We start from the raw sequence: 16,882 nt of genomic DNA on the forward strand, positions 1-16,882 counted from the left end.
TTAAATTTTGAATCCGAATGAAAGTCAATTCAAGTTTATATTAAAGGTTAACATATAAAAATCAATTAAAGTTTTCATTAACAATCAAATAAACAGTTAAGATAATGAAATCAAATTCATTGTTTACAATTAATTTTACATTTAAGGTTAAAAGTTAACATTAACAATCAAATAAACAGTTAACATAATGAAATCAAATCCATTAATTGAACTTCTGACCAGTAAAACGATGATGTCAGCAAATAATCCAAGGGTTAGAAATTAAGGATTGAAATGTAATGAATGGCCTTGATTTATAACAGCATCGAATTTAAGGTTCTCTTTTAATAATATTTAGAGATTAGAGAAGATTGGAGATTAAGACATTTTATTTAACGGTGTAAAACATATAAAGAAAACACAATCAAGGACCCCGATTATTTAACATGATATCATAAAAAACGAACATAATAAATTTAAGTATGATAAAGTAACAGAAAGACACGTCGTTTTATTGATTATATTGATATGTCTAAATAAATAAAAAGAAATGTATGATTATCTATAATCGTTGAAGGACCTCCTTGTACACAACATTTTTTGTTTTATTGGTTTGACGACCTTCCTCATCACATATGAGTACCTTCAAGGCTTTTTTACTTGTCACGCGAGATACAACTACATATAACTGACCATGAGTAAAGACAGGTCTACGTAAATACAATCCAACAGTTGATAATGACTGCCCTTGACTCTTGTTAATGGTCATGGAAAAACAAACAGCTACGGGAAATTGTCTCCGCTAAAAACGGAAGGGGATTCTTTTATCAGACGGAGTTAACTTCATGCGAGGTATATAAGTAGTCTCATTGAAGAATCTACCAGCTATAATGCGTGCCTCAATGACATGCTTTCCAAGCCTAACTATTTGTAACCTTGTACCATTGCATAGACCTTTGGTTTGGTCAATATTACGAAGCAACATGACCGGAACACCTGTTTTTAATGTGAGTTTATGGTTGGGAATTCCAGATGCCTTAAAAGCATTCAGTACATCCGAAGAGTAAAATGATTCCTCAAAACAATCTGCTGACTCTGTCTCACATAAAGAATCCGAACTCAGATAAGTTTTGCCTTCGTCTTTCATCAATCCTAACATGTAGTCATTGATAGCATCAACTTCTTCATTAGTAGGAACCAAAATAGCCTTATCTTGAAAATATGATGGGTCATCAAGATGGTTTTCAAAAGAAGGATAAATGGTCGATATAATTGAATGAATATGGTCACATGTAGAGCGAATGATAACATCTTCTGGAAATTCAACTTCAGCTTCACCATCATTAGGACCACCAATATTACCTTCACCAATTTTAAGAATCCATTCTGCAATTGCTTTTGTCTCATCCAAATCATTAGTTGGACAACCAACCTGAAGCCTCATGTTTACCGTTAAACGTAACACTGTACATTCACTCCATAATCTTGATGAATGTAACGATGCCTGCACAATATCCGAATGATTACCTCTTTGTATTACTGGAAGAATTTGTCTAAAGTCACCTCCAAATACAATGGTCTTGCCGCCAAACGCTTTATTCCTGTCAAATGAACGGACAATGTCTCTAAGCGTCCTATCAAATGCTTCAAAACAATGACGGTGCATCATCGGAGCTTCATCCCAAATGATAAGTCTTGCTTTGTTAAGTAGTGCAGCAAGATCACTGTCTGGCGCGATAGAACAAAATGAATTCTCAGTTAAGTTAATTGGGATAATAAATCTTGAATGCGCTGTCCTACCACCAGGGAGAAATAGTGCTGCAATTCCACTTGAAGCAACGTTGATAACAATTTCACCTTTGGATCTAATAGCAGCAGACAAGGTTTTCCAAACAAATGTTTTTCTGGTTCCTCCGTAACCATAAAGGAAAAAGACACCACCTTGGTTGTTGTTAACCGCATTCATAACGGTGTGATAAACATTTTTTTGCTCGACATTTAATTTGGAATACAAATCTTGATGCTCAACTTCAATAACACCAGGATCATAGTTAAGCTCATCTTGAATTAACATATTGCATGATTCTTGAATGTATCTATGATCAGGAAACGACATATTTGGTATTTGCTTCAAACTTAATCCACAACTCAATAATGATTTCTCGATGTATGACAAGGTAAGGTTGAAAATTGCATCCTCTTTTAACTTCAAGCCTGAAAATGCAATATACAACGAAATTAAATATGGTTATAGCTATGTAAATGGCTTATGTTAAGACATTTATAACTACTATAAATGATGTAATCGCGAGTTGGTTTTTTGTCAGTTTTACATGCATAATGTATAAATGATGGAAAACGAACAATTTTTTTGTATAAATGGAAAAAAAAATTGTTGATTATGTTTTATGACAAATTTTTTAAAAAAGGTCATTTTTAAGCAATATAGTTCCGTCCAAGGACCATTTGTATATTAACAATAATTGGGTTGTTTTGGAATCAAATTAAAATGTAGGGAAAACGAAATTTTAGGGCAATTAATACAAATGCAATTCCTGACCCTTTAAATATGACCTATTGTTAAATAGTTTTTATCGGTTTTATTTAAAGTTGAAATTAATTGATTTTCTTTTCAAGAAGAAATTTATTAGTTTGAATAAAAAAACTATAAATTAGTTTATTTACCTCTGACGCCGATTTCTTGTTCATGAACGTGAATGACATCATCAGAAAGATATTGATACGTTTCTTCAAAAACATGAGCAGGACTTGACAAACTATCTGATGTAATCAACATAACAAAGAGAGACCGGCAGAAAGATGTTGTGGCCCAATGATGTGTTTCGTTTATTGACGAAATGTACTCTCTATTATCATCTAATAGACCAAGAGCATAGCAAGCATCTTTGTAAGAGTCATGTACAATTCCGTTAATTGTCTTGATATCTTCATAGCTTGTAGGACCCTTGATTTTGTTCAGCAGAATCCGTAGGTAATAAATGTCACCAGCCTTGGGAGAAACGTGGTTTAATCGACCGAGTGCCTTGGACTTGGTTTTTCTTTTTGTCCATATCTTATCTGATTTATTCCAAACATATTTAGTTGGGAATTCAACGTATGACAACTTTCGTGCATCTTCATCATGCTTGTTACATTCCATCCAAGCTAAAAATTGAGAAGCAGCGACAGTCGGTTTAGAAACAACCTGATTAAGATGTTGGTTTGGTTTAAATACAACAGGTTGTTTGTTTTCGAGGTGAAATGACAACCTTTCGACAGGCGGTGTTCGATAATGAATATCATACGCAAAAAGCCTCCAACATGCCTCACATGCGGAAATATAACGACAGTTATAGCACTCACCAATTTCTTCATCGTCGTTATTTTCTATTTGTTGTTTTTTCTTTTTTGTTGGATCAACAATAGATGTTGTTATCCTATCCGGTCCTTTGTTAATATACTTAAAAAGATACTTTATCGATCCAACTTGGCTACACCACTCTACATTCATGTGAGCTTGATATTGTTTCATAAGGATCTTATTATATGGAACAACATTCCTGAAAAATCAAGAAAATTTTCATAAACAACATTAAATGATAATTTGAAGTTAACATAGGAAGAACATAAGAAAACATATATAATGAGTAATATGTTCTTATATATTACATTATCCATTTAAAAATAAAATATTAGTACCATTTTAATTTAAGTTGTTTATTGATATTTATGTATTTAAACATATAATAATATATTTCATAAAAAGAAATTTTTTTTAAGGAATTAAAATTTATTAAATCATTCAAAAGGATTTGTGTATACCTGTTGTCTAAAGAAACACCTTTTTTAAGGACATTATTTCCATCGTTACGTCTCCGGTAAATAGGATAACCATCTTCATCAATATACGTATGATCGGTATATTCCCTTGGAAATCTTTTTGAACATTTGCCTTTTTTCATACACGGCATAAATGGTTGATCGTTGCCACAAGGTCCGTGTATCATGTTATCACAAACAATCTGATACAAATCGAGTTCACTATCCTTGTCTGGCAATTCAGCACATATAACACGCTCTATGTCTTCAGGATTTGGAATTTTAGAATTTTTTTCCAAAAACAGACATACATGACAATGTGGCAGGCCCCTCTTTTGAAACTCAATCGTATATACAACTGTGTGAGCAAAGAAAGCAAGCAGGGTTAAAAGATAAAATTATCAAAAAGTTATAATGTTAATGAGTAAAAAATATATAAGATTGATACCTCCAGCGACTTCACCCAAAGTTTTTTATCCTTCAATTGACTGATTAATGAATCAAGTTTAATTTTGAAAATTCGTGTCAGAATATCTGGCCTGTCTTCTAGTTTAAGATTCTCGGCTTCAACAAATCTAATGACTTCTGGCCATTTAGGATTACATGTAAGGGTTAAAAAAAGATCTGGATAACCAAACCACTTAACCAGAGTCATCGCATCTAAGTAGTTTTGTTGCATGTAACGGCTGCCGCCAGTAAAAGAAGATGGTATAATAATACGATTTTCAATCAAAGAAGCATCTTCAATGCCATCTTCAGCTGCCTGGGCCAAGTTGCGATAAGGTGCCACACGTAAGGTTGGCTGGTTAAAACTAATATAACTAAGTCGTTCATTTTCAACCATTGTATACGAATCAACCAAAAACTGTTGGAATAGTTTTCTTGAACGTAATATCAATGATATTTCATCGGTTCTCTGTTGTATACGATAAGCAAAAAACTCTCGCATGGTCCACCTTATTCGTCCATCAGATTCTGGATCTTCAACACCACGATGTAGTATATCGACTCGAAATCCATCTTCGGCATAAGGGAATAATAAAGGATATTGAAGTGCAAGATACTGAGGATGCAACTCATTAATACGTTGAAGTTGTCGACTTTGCGTTTCCAATACGATATCCCTTGAATCATACCCATCAATGTCACCTATAATGAGGGCAGCTACCTCATTTGTGGTAGGAAGATTATACTGCCTACCATCATTTTCTCTTGACCCAATCAATTTCAACCTAATACGCTCTGTTGGATTTGAACCAAAGCGATCACGTGCCATTCTAAATTGTTTAACCAGTGGATTAATGAAATCCAATAACCCCATCAACTCGTGAATAGTCCAGAACTCAAGAGAAAACGGATTTGCCATGGACTCATTAGATGTGGTCTTTTTCTTCTTATTAGACCTATAATAATATAATCAAAAAAAGAATGGATATAAATTTTTTGTAGTAATATATATATATATATATATATATATATATATATATATATATATATATATATATATATATAAAATGGAGTTATATAATATAGGGTATTCACACACTCGCATGATTTGAATCTGTTTTGAACCTTATGATCTGTATCATATATGTACAATTGACAAAATCTGGGTGATTCACCATCTTGGGGAAGTAAGCTGCCTGCAATATGATAATTTTGGCCATGCATTCGATAAACATAAGGACCACCTCCTGATTTAACGGTGTGATCAATCTTTCCAGCCATAGATGTGAATGCGAACATCATATTGTATCGACGTATATTCTGTATAAAGTTTTGACTTTTTTCCGAAAGACCGCTATATAAATCAATCAACAACTGAGGTGGGTGAATCAGACTGGGTAGTTCAACTTTTCCATTGTAACAACAAATGGAATAACATGTTTTTTTTTAAATCCTTATTTCCTCGAATTGCTTCTCCCTGCCACACCTTAGCTTTACATACTGAGCAAACATATACAACATCTCCAGAATCCAAATAATCTATAAATAAATAAACAAATTTACGAAATTATATCTGTGGTATGCTTTAAATGTAATAGGGGAACGACATTTTATTTGTCATGACAAATAATTTGTGGTGTGGATATAATACCTTTGCTTATTCCGATATATTTAGAATGATTGTTACCGGTTACATCATTCTGAGCATTTAAAGTAGAAGGAATACATATTTGTGTCTTCTTTTTTGTTGAAATCGGTCTGCCTCTTTTTTTCTTTTCTTTATAGTTAATGCTGGTACCAACTGAAAAATGTGTAACTGTATGTATGAATAAAATATATAATAAGACAACTGAATGATGAAGTTGATCATTATTAATAGATAAACGATCAAGTTGAACAATATGGGTACCTGAAGGTTCAACGAAATCTTCATTCAACTCAAATAATGGAATATCTTGTGTATTAAATCGTTTCGGTTTCGTTGTTGTTGAATGAGTTGTGTTGTGCTGAATTGTATCTTTGTTGTTAGAAAAGTTTGGAGGTAATTCGGTAAACTTTTGAGCAACTCGACAATTAGGGGGTACGAAGAAACTATTTTCTGAAAAATGAAAATTTGGATGATAATATAGCAAAATATATAAATAAAATATATTAATTTAATACACATAAACAAATAAAAAAAATACAATACAAAAGAGACATAACATATAAGAAAATGTACCTTTCTGAGAATTTCTTTGTATTGTCTGAGATGATGGTGTTTTCAAAGCATTCGATAAAGAGGGTGAATGAACTAAAGAGGAAAAGTATATATAAAACATAAAATTAAATAAGATAATAAAGGAAAAATGTAGTTACCGAAATTAGATATTATAGACCTATATTTATTAAAAAAGATCGTTATACAAATTAGATATTATAGACATATATGTATTAAAAATTAAATGTTAAAAGTTTATATATTGAGAAGTTAAAATTGATGTTATATGATTTAAGAAGTGTATGTAAATATAATATAAAAGAAATTAAGAATACTTTACCTTGATTTGTTAGGTGTGAAAGTGGCGTTCTTGGGGAAATAAATGTGGATTGAACATTCGGTCGTATGATGTTATGAGACGGGGTAGCCTTAGATAATTCGGAAACGTTTCGAGCAACTCGACAATTAGGTGGTATGAAAAAATTATTTTCTGAAATGAAGATTCGTATCATAAACGGAGGAGAAATATTAAAAAAATATTAATAGTACAATAGATAAACAAATATAAAAACAAAAGTGTAATATAAAAGATGCATAACATATAAAAAAATGTACCTTTGTGGGATATTGATTGTAATGTTGAATGTGATGATGGTTTTAGAGCATTGGATGAAGATGATGCATTCACTAAAGAAACAATGGTATGTATATCAAAAACTCAAATGAAATATAAAGAGAAATGAGTTATACAAATTGAACATTATAAACACTCAAGCACTTCAAATATAAACAGAATGCTTAAATATGAATCTTACCATTTGTGATGTCAGACAGTGGTGTTGTTGGGGAAGTGTTGTTGGGTGACACATTAGTAACAAACCTTGTAGGTTTTTTCTTTCCCGAAGCATTTGAAATGTTAGTCATTTCAATATGTTTGATAATTTTTACGTTCTTAGACATATCTTTGTATCACTATATATATATATATATATATATATATATATATATATATATATATATATATATATATATATATATATATATATATATATATATATATATATATATATATATATAGTGATGATGATGATTTCTAACACTTTAAATAAGGGAACTGGATATTTCAAAAGATTTAAATTTGGTAAAAAATAAATATTGCATATAGTTAAATAAAGTAATGAAATATTAGTTGGGTTTAACTTAGGTAAAAAATAAAGTCTTCATATAATTATGGAGGGAATAAATGCATTATAGAAAAATTGATTTTGTTTACATATTCCATGATTTTATTCTGTTACCATATGAAAACGATGAATATTTATGCAAATAAAGTTTAAATTTGACTTTAACAAATAAAAGTAGGTGAAATATCATATATAATAAAAATATAAATATATATATATATATATATATATATATATATATATATATATATATATATATATATATATATATATATATATTAGGTAACTGAATATCACAAGGATTTAAATTTGGTAAAAAATAAAGCATGAATATAATTATGGTAGGAATAAATAAAATATAGATGATATGTATTTTGAATACTTAGATTATGATTTTATTCTGTTACCATATGTAAACGATGTATATTTATGCAAATAAAATTTAAATTCCATTTAGAATATAAAGTAAGTGCATTAGCATATATAAAGAAATTCTTAATTTTCGTGTGTGTCTATATATATATATATATATATATATATATATATATATATATATATATATATATATATATATATATAATCAAATGATGAATGAAAGAAAAAAGAAAGAAAATACGCATTAAATCAAAAGAGTTCAATAACTTGAAATTGTCATGACCTCTAATTGTATCATTGTGTACACACCAAATAAAAACTCAATACAATTTTAAAACCAACCAAAAGATCAATAAACAGAGAATTAAAAATGCGACACACAAAAGATTAAAAAGAAAATGTGTATAAACATATCGAAGATGATATGTAAAATTTTGATGGGTGGCTTGATATTAGTCCAACTTTTCCAACTTTGGGATCTTCAAGGTATCCCGTACAACACAAGTTTTTGAAGAAGACCACTCCAAAGAGTCATTGTTGGCATCAATCTCAATAGGGCGCTTCCCCGTACTCGATGATGGTGTTACAGCTTCAAGGTCAACAACATCAAGATTGTCATCATGCACAGAATTGGTATTTTCCTGTAGATAACAGAAAATAATAAATATCGATAAAGAAAAATATAAAACAAAACATACCATATTTGCATAAAGTCATGAAAAATGAAAGAAAAAATATTGAAGAGAGGGCACAGGGTTTGACTTTGGAAATATATGAGACAGTTACCAACCTTATTTGGCTTGTTAACAGGAGTACCATTATCATTTATATGATCATGTTGATGATTTGATGACCTTTTTGTCACCTCAGCAAGAACCCTTTCATCATCGGTTGACTTATGCACAGTGTAAGCACGATAGTTGTTCTGCAGATTGAACATGGAAATCTGAACTTTGGAGACAAACTTCTTATTTAGAAGAATTTCGAACTCAGGCCTTGATTCTAATTTACATTATAAAATGATTGGAAAAGTTAAAGAAAAAAAATCATATATGTCAATCATTTAAATAACGGAGATATTTTATGAAACCTTAGCTATTTTGTCCATCAACCATTGGTTTCCACGATGAATAAGATCTTTTACATGACGCTCAAACAATACAAACGAAGAAGAGCCACTTTCATCTTGCACACGAACTACTATCCTAATCCTAAAAATTATAACATAGTACTTATATTTAGCTTGACATACACAATGAAATATATGAAAATTGTAAAATACATGCATAGTCTTCGAGATAATAATTACTTACTTTCCAAATACATCCGAGACAAATCCACAACCATCACAGTGAAAAGGGCCAGCATCAACATCATCATCATTTTTAGTAACTTTTTTAGAACAATCACGGCAATAAAATGAATACCAACCATCATCCATATCAAAACCAATAATAGTAGCGATAATGGTTAAACCAACTTCCTGTTTCATATATAGGAGAAAAAAGTAATCATATTAAAATATTATTTCATATAAATTGTAGATATAAAATCAAAACAATAATAGAATGCGGAAACTGTTATATAAAAATGTTAAGTAAACCTCATTAAAATCAGGAATTTCATCAATGTTTTTTATCTGAAAACGGAGGTAGTAATCCTCTGGATTAGCCACAACGGTATTTGAGTTGAGCTGGGATGTACAGCTAGAAGACTCAACATTTGTATCCAAAGCATTAATTCTACATAAACAAATAGTGAAGTTATTCAACAAAAGTAATGATTTAGTAAGATAAATGTGTTAAAAATGTTAAATAACATACTTTGATTTGAACTCCAAAATCTGAGGCATATCATCATTTATATGCAATCTAGACCCAAACAAACAATTACCAACTTGAGGCTGACCTGCAAGAAAAAAGAAAATTAATATTGTCAGTAATTACTTTGAAGTTGAAATGATAATTTGTTGTAAAAAACACTTACCACCCCAAATTTTGAGTTTGGCCAAATGTAGTAGGATAATAACAGGAGCAATGTCATTATTATGTTGTGAAATGTAAGTATTCAACTTCATTGCAAAACTGCCCCACAAAGCGACTGCAATTCTCGTACCACTAAATATGCATGGTGGTTATTAATGAAAGATAAATATAAACGGGGGAATGTGTAATAATAATACGAATGTGTACCTTAAATCCTGAGCAACCAGATTCATTAACCTTTTCTCTCTTCCATACTCAACAATGACTCGCATGGGATCACTTGACACAACTTCACCTAGAAAATCTATGTGAAAAAATTTAATAAATTAGTAATAATAACCCAAATGTGTATTACATTAAAAATTGAAGTATAGAAATAAGTTAAACTAACAACATAACATACCAAATGCAACACGAGTGTCAAAGTTTATGGCTAGCAAATCTGGGAAAGAGATAAAATGATAAGGATCTACTGTATCAACAAAATCATTGGATACACGAACTTTCGTGGTTTTGTAGAAATTGATTTTATGTTTATGAGGTACAAGCATGTATTCGCTTTCATTGCTAGCCATAGCGAAGTTAATGATCTCCCGGACAGCTCCTTCATCGAATAGGGATTCAAATACTGGAATAAGATTTTTTTTTATTGTAGCTGGAATTCTACTTCCCTGTAGGTGACAATGAAAGATAAAAAAGTGTAAAAAATGTATTAAAAAAAGGAACAATAACATATTTCATTACATAGACTAAACTTTATTATTAAAAATAATAAAGTTGTTTATTAAAATTGTATGAATAGAAGTAAAAAAGTATAACATCTCTCGAATTTCAACTTTTTTTGAATAGAGATAACATAAGAAATTGATAATTTAAAAAACAAATGGTGTAAAAACAGTACCTCCTGGTCGATTAAAATCATGTTCAGGCTTGTGACCATATTAGGATTGTTTACATAGGTCGGCTTCCAAAGCATGACGACTTTAACACGTATGTTCCATGACTCTTTAGATGCGTTGATTTCAGCAACCTTATCAAAGACGACCTGATCTGCATTGTTAGATGCCACGGAATACTATTATCTGCAATGGAAGGGGATAATTGTTTAGAGAGAATTTTGATTTGTAATGAAAAATCGTAGACAGTATATTTATAGGGAAAAAAATTGGTTAATGCTGATATCACATAAACATTTTAGAATGTAATATCACTTCCATACTTAAGATATGTTTTAATTATGGTATGATATCCAAAATGATATCAATATATCATGTCAAATATAAATATAAAAATAATAAAATCATACCATATTTAAGATAATATTTACCATATAAAAAACTGTAAATTTGAAAAGTTTGAAGAATAAGGAAATTATATAATAAATATACAATATTTTCATAAATATGGTATGATATCGAAAATAAACTCAATATAAGATGTTTAATATATTTACAAAATATAGGAAAATATATATTTGGTTAATGCTGATATGAAATAAAGATTATGGAATGTAATATCATTTCCATACTTAAAAGATGTTTTATATACGGTATGATATCCTAAATAATATCAGTATACCATCTCAAATATAAGTAGACAAATAGATAAAATCATAGTATCATTTAAAATAGAATAATTACTATATAAAAAACTGTAAATTTGAAAAGTTTGTAGAATAAGGAAAAAATATAATAAATATATACCATATTTAAGATAATATTTTTACCATATAAAAAACTGTAAATTTGAAAAGGTTGTAGTATAAGGAAATTATATAACAAAATCATACTATCATGTACTATATAATAATTACCATACGAACATCTCTTTGAAAACATTTTAGAAAGAGGCATAGTTAATTAATTACATCATACAAGTTGAGGTTGTAGCCTCCTGCCCTTCTTTATGGTAAGAATCTGTCATCACCTTATAAACATCTCTTTGAATTGCTTTCGACAAATAATTCAGAAAGAAAAACATATTTTATTTAAAGGAACACTCATACTATTATTGATCGGTGTTGCGACAACGAATAGTACTATCATGGTGACATTGAGACTTTGGTTAGGAAAGACCCTTCTTTCCAAAAAAAAAACAACAACACGATAAGATATATGTTTATTTATATAAAATTAATTCACTTGTTTGAGATTGGATGAAACGGGTTAAGTAAACTTAAAACCAAAACTACTATTATTTTGTTTAGCGTTCAAATGTATCATTTGGTAGGTTAAGTACTATTAAAAATTAGTTACATATAACAAACAAAATTTTAAAAAAAATGTAAGGTGACAAAACAACGTATGCCTATATTTCTTGGATAATTACATTTTATGGTTTGAATGTTGAATACAGATGATAGACAAAATCATTAATTTGAAACAAAGTCTTCAATACGCATGCTACAATAACAGATAAAAATATATGTTATGGTCGACTCTTGACAAACCAAATCCTTAGATAAGAAGTACACATGAGTAAGACATACATTAATCCAACAAAAGCAATGTACTATTAAACATGAAACCATAGACAATAGAGCAGTTCTTGATGGAGACTTTGGTCTAAGAAGGTTGATATTACAGAAAAGGTGTGTGTGTGTGTGTAATGTATGTTCTGATATCTTATTTTCTCTCATTGCCAGGTTGCGATCAAGCGCTTGTTCAGTATGCTTGGCCAAGTAGGTTCTGAAGAGGAGGATAAAGCTTCACAATAGATGCCAAGTTTGTCATTATTCCCATGGCTTCCGTTTCCTAAAGCTTCTTAACAGCAAGAAGAATTGCTCGAGCTTCTTCATCGAGGTGGGTCCCAGAACAGCTATCTTCTTCATTTGTTTACTCATACTCCTCCGCCATTGCTGCCGCTGAACTTCCACTTCCACCTCCACCTCCACTACCAACATCTTCTTCTCGATCTCAAGGTTCCTCTCTTCTCTCAAAATATCTGTCCGTTTGACTCTTAAATTTGGTACAGAAAGTGAAATAGCTTGTGTTATTTTATGCTTTAGTTTAAAGCTATTGAGAACATCTTTAAAGGGCCTTGATCTAAACATTTACCATGTATCAGAGAAGCAAAAAGGATGGACAAGATTCCTGCTTTTTGTTCCGGGAGCTATCACTTATGGGTTAGGCTCTTGGCAGAGTTTTAGAAGACAAGAAAAGGTTAAAATGCTGTTATTGTAACAAAAGCAATTTTAAATACACCAAAATATAATCACTTTTTCTGTATAAAATTTGACAACTTATAGAATTGTGAAGCTAACCAGCCAAAATTTTGATGTGCCACCTTCGGTTAATAAAGCTTCTAATTGTAAGGGTGTTAATTGTGCTGAAGAGCCTGAAATTATATAAATTTTGGAGAAATTTGTAAACACAAAACTTTAAATAATAAGAGAATAAGTGAATGTAAAATTAAGTGTTTACCTAGTCCTGTGTAGGGAGGTTGAATTCTGAAGATGTATATAACTATAAATAAATCAATTAAATGAGTTATGTGTCAAGAATTTATTAGAATGAAGGAGAAAAAAAATATTTTTTTTAGAAATGAAACGTACCTAAGAATGCTAACATGAACCAGAGTGTAAGGTGATAATCGAGAACTAATGAAATGCCAACAAGAAATATCTGGAAAATGTAGATAAGATCATATGAATAGCAAGAAAATCTATAATTGTTGATGTTAGTTGAGGGAGATATGAAGATCCATGGTGCATTTTGAAGGGTAAAATAGTTATTTTACCTTAGCAAATACCAGCATATCTGCAACAAAACCATCCCAAGTTTCTTCTTTCACCATCTGCAAAAAGCAGGAAAGTTGATGTAAACTATTTATTAACAAAATAATTCATCATTAATAAAAGTAGAGTAACATTTTCTTCATGAACATTGGTCATCATGTCAGATGCAACCTCACACTATGGATGGATTCGTATTATTTTTGCCTATATGATTGTGATCAGAAAGAAAAAGAACTTAATTTGTTAGTTGAACATTGTTCTCCTACTGTGGTATTAGTACTGTTCAGCTCACATGAAATACAATTATATAACACCTTATGTTAAACCTTTGGATTGTGGTTTGAAATCATTTGGAGGAAAAGACAATATCCAATAGGCAATGATTTTATCTACTGAACATCTTAATTAAAAAAAAAGGTGTTTAAATTGGAGTTTGATGTTTTAATTTAATGTTTTTGTTTTGACCTGCCACAGCATGGAAAGCAATTTTAAATACACCAAAATATAATCACTTTTTCTGTATAAAATTTGACAACTTATAGAATTGTGAAGCTAACCAGCCAAAATTTTGATGTGCCACCTTCGGTTAATAAAGCTTCTAATTGTAAGGGTGTTAATTGTGCTGAAGAGCCTGAAATTATATAAATTTTGGAGAAATTTGTAAACACAAAACTTTAAATAATAAGAGAATAAGTGAATGTAAAATTGAGTGTTTACCTAGTCCTGTGTAGGGAGGTTGAATTCTGAAGATGTATATAACTATAAATAAATCAATTAAATGAGTTATGTGTCAAGAATTTATTAGAATGAAGGAGAAAAAAAATATTTTTTTTAGAAATGAAACGTACCTAAGAATGCTAACATGAACCGGAGTGTAAGGTGATAATCGAGAACTAATGAAATGCCAACAGGAAATATCTGGAAAATGTAGATAAGATCATATGAATAGCAAGAAAATCTATAATTGTTGATGTTAGTTGAGGGAGATATGAAGATCCATGGTGCATTTTGAAGGGTAAAATAGTTATTTTACCTTAGCAAATACCAGCATATCTGCAACAAAACCATCCCAAGTTTCTTCTTTCACCATCTGCAAAAAGCAGGAAAGTTGATGTAAACTATTTATTAACAAAATAATTCATCATTAATAAAAGTAGAGTAACATTTTCTTCATGAACATTGTTCATCATGTCAGATGCAACCTCACACTATGGATGGATTCGTATTATTTTTGCCTATATGATTGTGATCAGAAAGAAAAAGAACTTAATTTGTTAGTTGAACATTGTTCTCCTACTGTGGTATTAGTACTGTTTAGCTCTCATGAAATACAATTCTATAACACCTTATGTTAAAACTTTGGATTTTGGTTTTAAATCATTTGTAGGAAAAGACAATATCCAATAGGCAATGATTTTATCTACTGAACATCTTAATTCAAAAAAAAGGTGTTTAAATTGGAGTTTGATGTTTTAATTCAATGTTTTTGTTTTGACCTGCCACAGCATGGAAAGCATATTGGAGCGATATGAGCTATATGATTGTGATCAGAAAGAAAAATAACTTAATTTGTTAGTTGAACTCTTTCTCCTTTAGCCTTCCCATGATTTCAGAATTCAAAATCTTAAGAAGATTAGGATGTTCCTATAAGAATGTGTCCCTCACTATTCCAATAGAAAGACCTACATTTTGATCTTTGATATCAAAGCTCAGGAATTTGTTGCAGAAGTAATAATAGCATTGGTCTATTCATAGTACACCTAATGGAGTTCAACGAAATTATAAATTGGAAACAAAATTAGGGGCGTATCAATTTAACAAGTTCACGGTAACATTAGATACCTTGACAGCGGTTAGTGTAACAAAAGCAAGAAGCGCTTGAAGTTCCTGTAATCAATGAAAGATATTTGCAGATCGATACATTAATAAACCTATGTAAGTGATAAAGAGAGGCCTGAGAAAAGTCGCTTACACGGCGGAGGAGGTGTCCGGCGAATTCAGGAGAAAATAATTGAGAAGTGGAGAATCTGATGGAGAAATAAGAGAAGAAGGTGAGGAAATGGAGGAGATAATAGGGCTCCGACACCATGGCGAACAGTATGTTCATTGTTATATCGTAATACTGAGTGCAATCAACATCGGATTCACCGTTATTGGTGTCCTTCCCTTTCTTCCCCATGATTCCTAGGGTTTTCAGATAGCCGGAAGTGGGGGTTTCTGCTAAATCCGCCGCTGTAAATCTCTGATTTGATTTGGAAGGTTAATAAGCAGCATCTTTTACCTTTATTTGGCCATGGCTGAGAGATAATTTATAACATAATCACAGATTCGATTGACGCAATCAAGCCTTCAAGAATCGACTATGTTGATGCCTGCACAGATATTCTTGTTGAGAAAATCGATTCCATGTATTAGGAATGAATCGTAAGAAAGTATTTTTATTTGTAGGCTTGTGAATTTATTTTTGGTTGATGATGATGTCAGCAAAATGATCCTAAGGTGGAGATTAAAGGAGGGAAATGCAATCAAGGGTTGATGTTTCTTCATTGAAGAATTTAAGGTTTTGTTTTAGTAATATTTAGAGATGTATTTTTTTTGAATTTTTTTGGCTTTTTTTTATTTACTGTTTTTGACTTGATCATATTGAATATATATGAGTGATTGACCTTTTTTTATCAAGATAACACATAATATGAATGTTTGACTATTTTATTTTATAGTTTTTGATTTAATCGCAGTAAAGGTGTATGAATGTTTGACTTTATTTTAATGTTAATATCAATTATCAATATATGAAATTATTAATGTTAATTATTTTAATGTGTTTTATATTTTTATTGAGTGTTTTTTATTTTGAATATGACTATGTGTTATCTCACTCTGAGTATCAAAGGTACACATTTTATTCAATTACTATAAGCTAGGTTACAAACATTGGCGCCAAGGACTTTTTTGTTTTCTCTTTTTATTTTTTATGCCAATATACTTTTGCCATTATATATATATATATATATATATATATATATATATATATATATATATATATATATATATATTAAACTTATGCGAGCTTAGGAATAGTAAACTGCCTAAGGGTTGGCATAACTGGTCCTCTGTTTATATGTGTATGTTCAAATTCATCTTTAGGTCATTTGAT

General features: G+C 30.4%; 3 protein-coding genes across 3 annotated transcripts; all 3 read right to left on the minus strand.

Annotated features, from left to right (window-relative positions):
* Positions 1-781: 781 nt before the first annotated feature.
* LOC111889982 (uncharacterized) lies at positions 782-5,526 on the minus strand. Its single transcript, XM_023886133.2, has 5 exons — positions 5,396-5,526; positions 4,247-5,201; positions 3,802-4,130; positions 2,665-3,539; positions 782-2,193 (listed from the first exon to the last, which is right to left on the minus strand). Exons 1-5 carry the CDS (start codon positions 5,524-5,526, stop codon positions 782-784), a joined length of 3,702 nt encoding a protein of 1,233 aa, XP_023741901.2.
* Positions 5,527-8,456: 2,930 nt separating this feature from the next.
* Positions 8,457-11,969, minus strand: LOC111889981 (uncharacterized). Its single transcript, XM_023886132.2, has 11 exons — positions 11,864-11,969; positions 10,891-11,039; positions 10,393-10,660; positions 10,197-10,293; positions 9,991-10,121; positions 9,828-9,912; positions 9,608-9,746; positions 9,318-9,487; positions 9,095-9,215; positions 8,795-8,929; positions 8,457-8,645 (listed from the first exon to the last, which is right to left on the minus strand). The coding sequence occupies exons 1-11, from the start codon at positions 11,967-11,969 to the stop codon at positions 8,457-8,459; spliced, it is 1,590 nt and encodes a 529-aa protein (XP_023741900.2).
* A 751-nt stretch (positions 11,970-12,720) lies between these two features.
* Positions 12,721-15,927, minus strand: LOC128134104 (uncharacterized). Its single transcript, XM_052771524.1, has 8 exons — positions 15,698-15,927; positions 15,568-15,612; positions 14,759-14,815; positions 13,543-13,612; positions 13,412-13,453; positions 13,252-13,325; positions 13,143-13,159; positions 12,721-13,033 (listed from the first exon to the last, which is right to left on the minus strand). Exons 1-8 carry the CDS (start codon positions 15,902-15,904, stop codon positions 12,721-12,723), a joined length of 825 nt encoding a protein of 274 aa, XP_052627484.1. The 5' UTR covers positions 15,905-15,927.
* Positions 15,928-16,882: the final 955 nt, after the last annotated feature.

This window comes from Lactuca sativa, chromosome 5 (assembly GCF_002870075.4).
Source record: "Lactuca sativa cultivar Salinas chromosome 5, Lsat_Salinas_v11, whole genome shotgun sequence".
NCBI lineage: Eukaryota > Viridiplantae > Streptophyta > Magnoliopsida > Asterales > Asteraceae > Lactuca > Lactuca sativa.

What these genes read in the sequence shown, in the direction of transcription:
- LOC111889982 (XM_023886133.2), bottom strand. Translation starts at nt 5,526, where the DNA reads ATGGCTGGAAAGATTGATCACACCGTTAAATCAGGAGGTGGTCCTTAT. An exon ending in TTTGGGTGAAGTCGCTGGAG is followed by an intron (nt 4,131 to 4,246) that starts GTATCAATCTTA and finishes GAGTTTCAAAAG; the next exon opens with AGGGGCCTGCCACATTGTCA. An exon ending in ACAAGAAATCGGCGTCAGAG is followed by an intron (nt 2,194 to 2,664) that starts GTAAATAAACTA and finishes TTGCATTTTCAG; the next exon opens with GCTTGAAGTTAAAAGAGGAT.
- LOC111889981 (XM_023886132.2), bottom strand. Translation starts at nt 11,969, where the DNA reads ATGTTTTTCTTTCTGAATTATTTGTCGAAAGCAATTCAAAGAGATGTT. An exon ending in TGACACTCGTGTTGCATTTG is followed by an intron (nt 10,294 to 10,392) that starts GTATGTTATGTT and finishes TTTTTCACATAG; the next exon opens with ATTTTCTAGGTGAAGTTGTG. An exon ending in AAATTCCTGATTTTAATGAG is followed by an intron (nt 9,488 to 9,607) that starts GTTTACTTAACA and finishes TATATGAAACAG; the next exon opens with GAAGTTGGTTTAACCATTAT.
- LOC128134104 (XM_052771524.1), bottom strand. Translation starts at nt 15,904, where the DNA reads ATGGGGAAGAAAGGGAAGGACACCAATAACGGTGAATCCGATGTTGAT. An exon ending in TTACACTAACCGCTGTCAAG is followed by an intron (nt 14,816 to 15,567) that starts GTATCTAATGTT and finishes TGCTTTTTGCAG; the next exon opens with ATGGTGAAAGAAGAAACTTG. An exon ending in ATATGCTGGTATTTGCTAAG is followed by an intron (nt 13,613 to 14,758) that starts GTAAAATAACTA and finishes TACATTTTCCAG; the next exon opens with ATATTTCTTGTTGGCATTTC.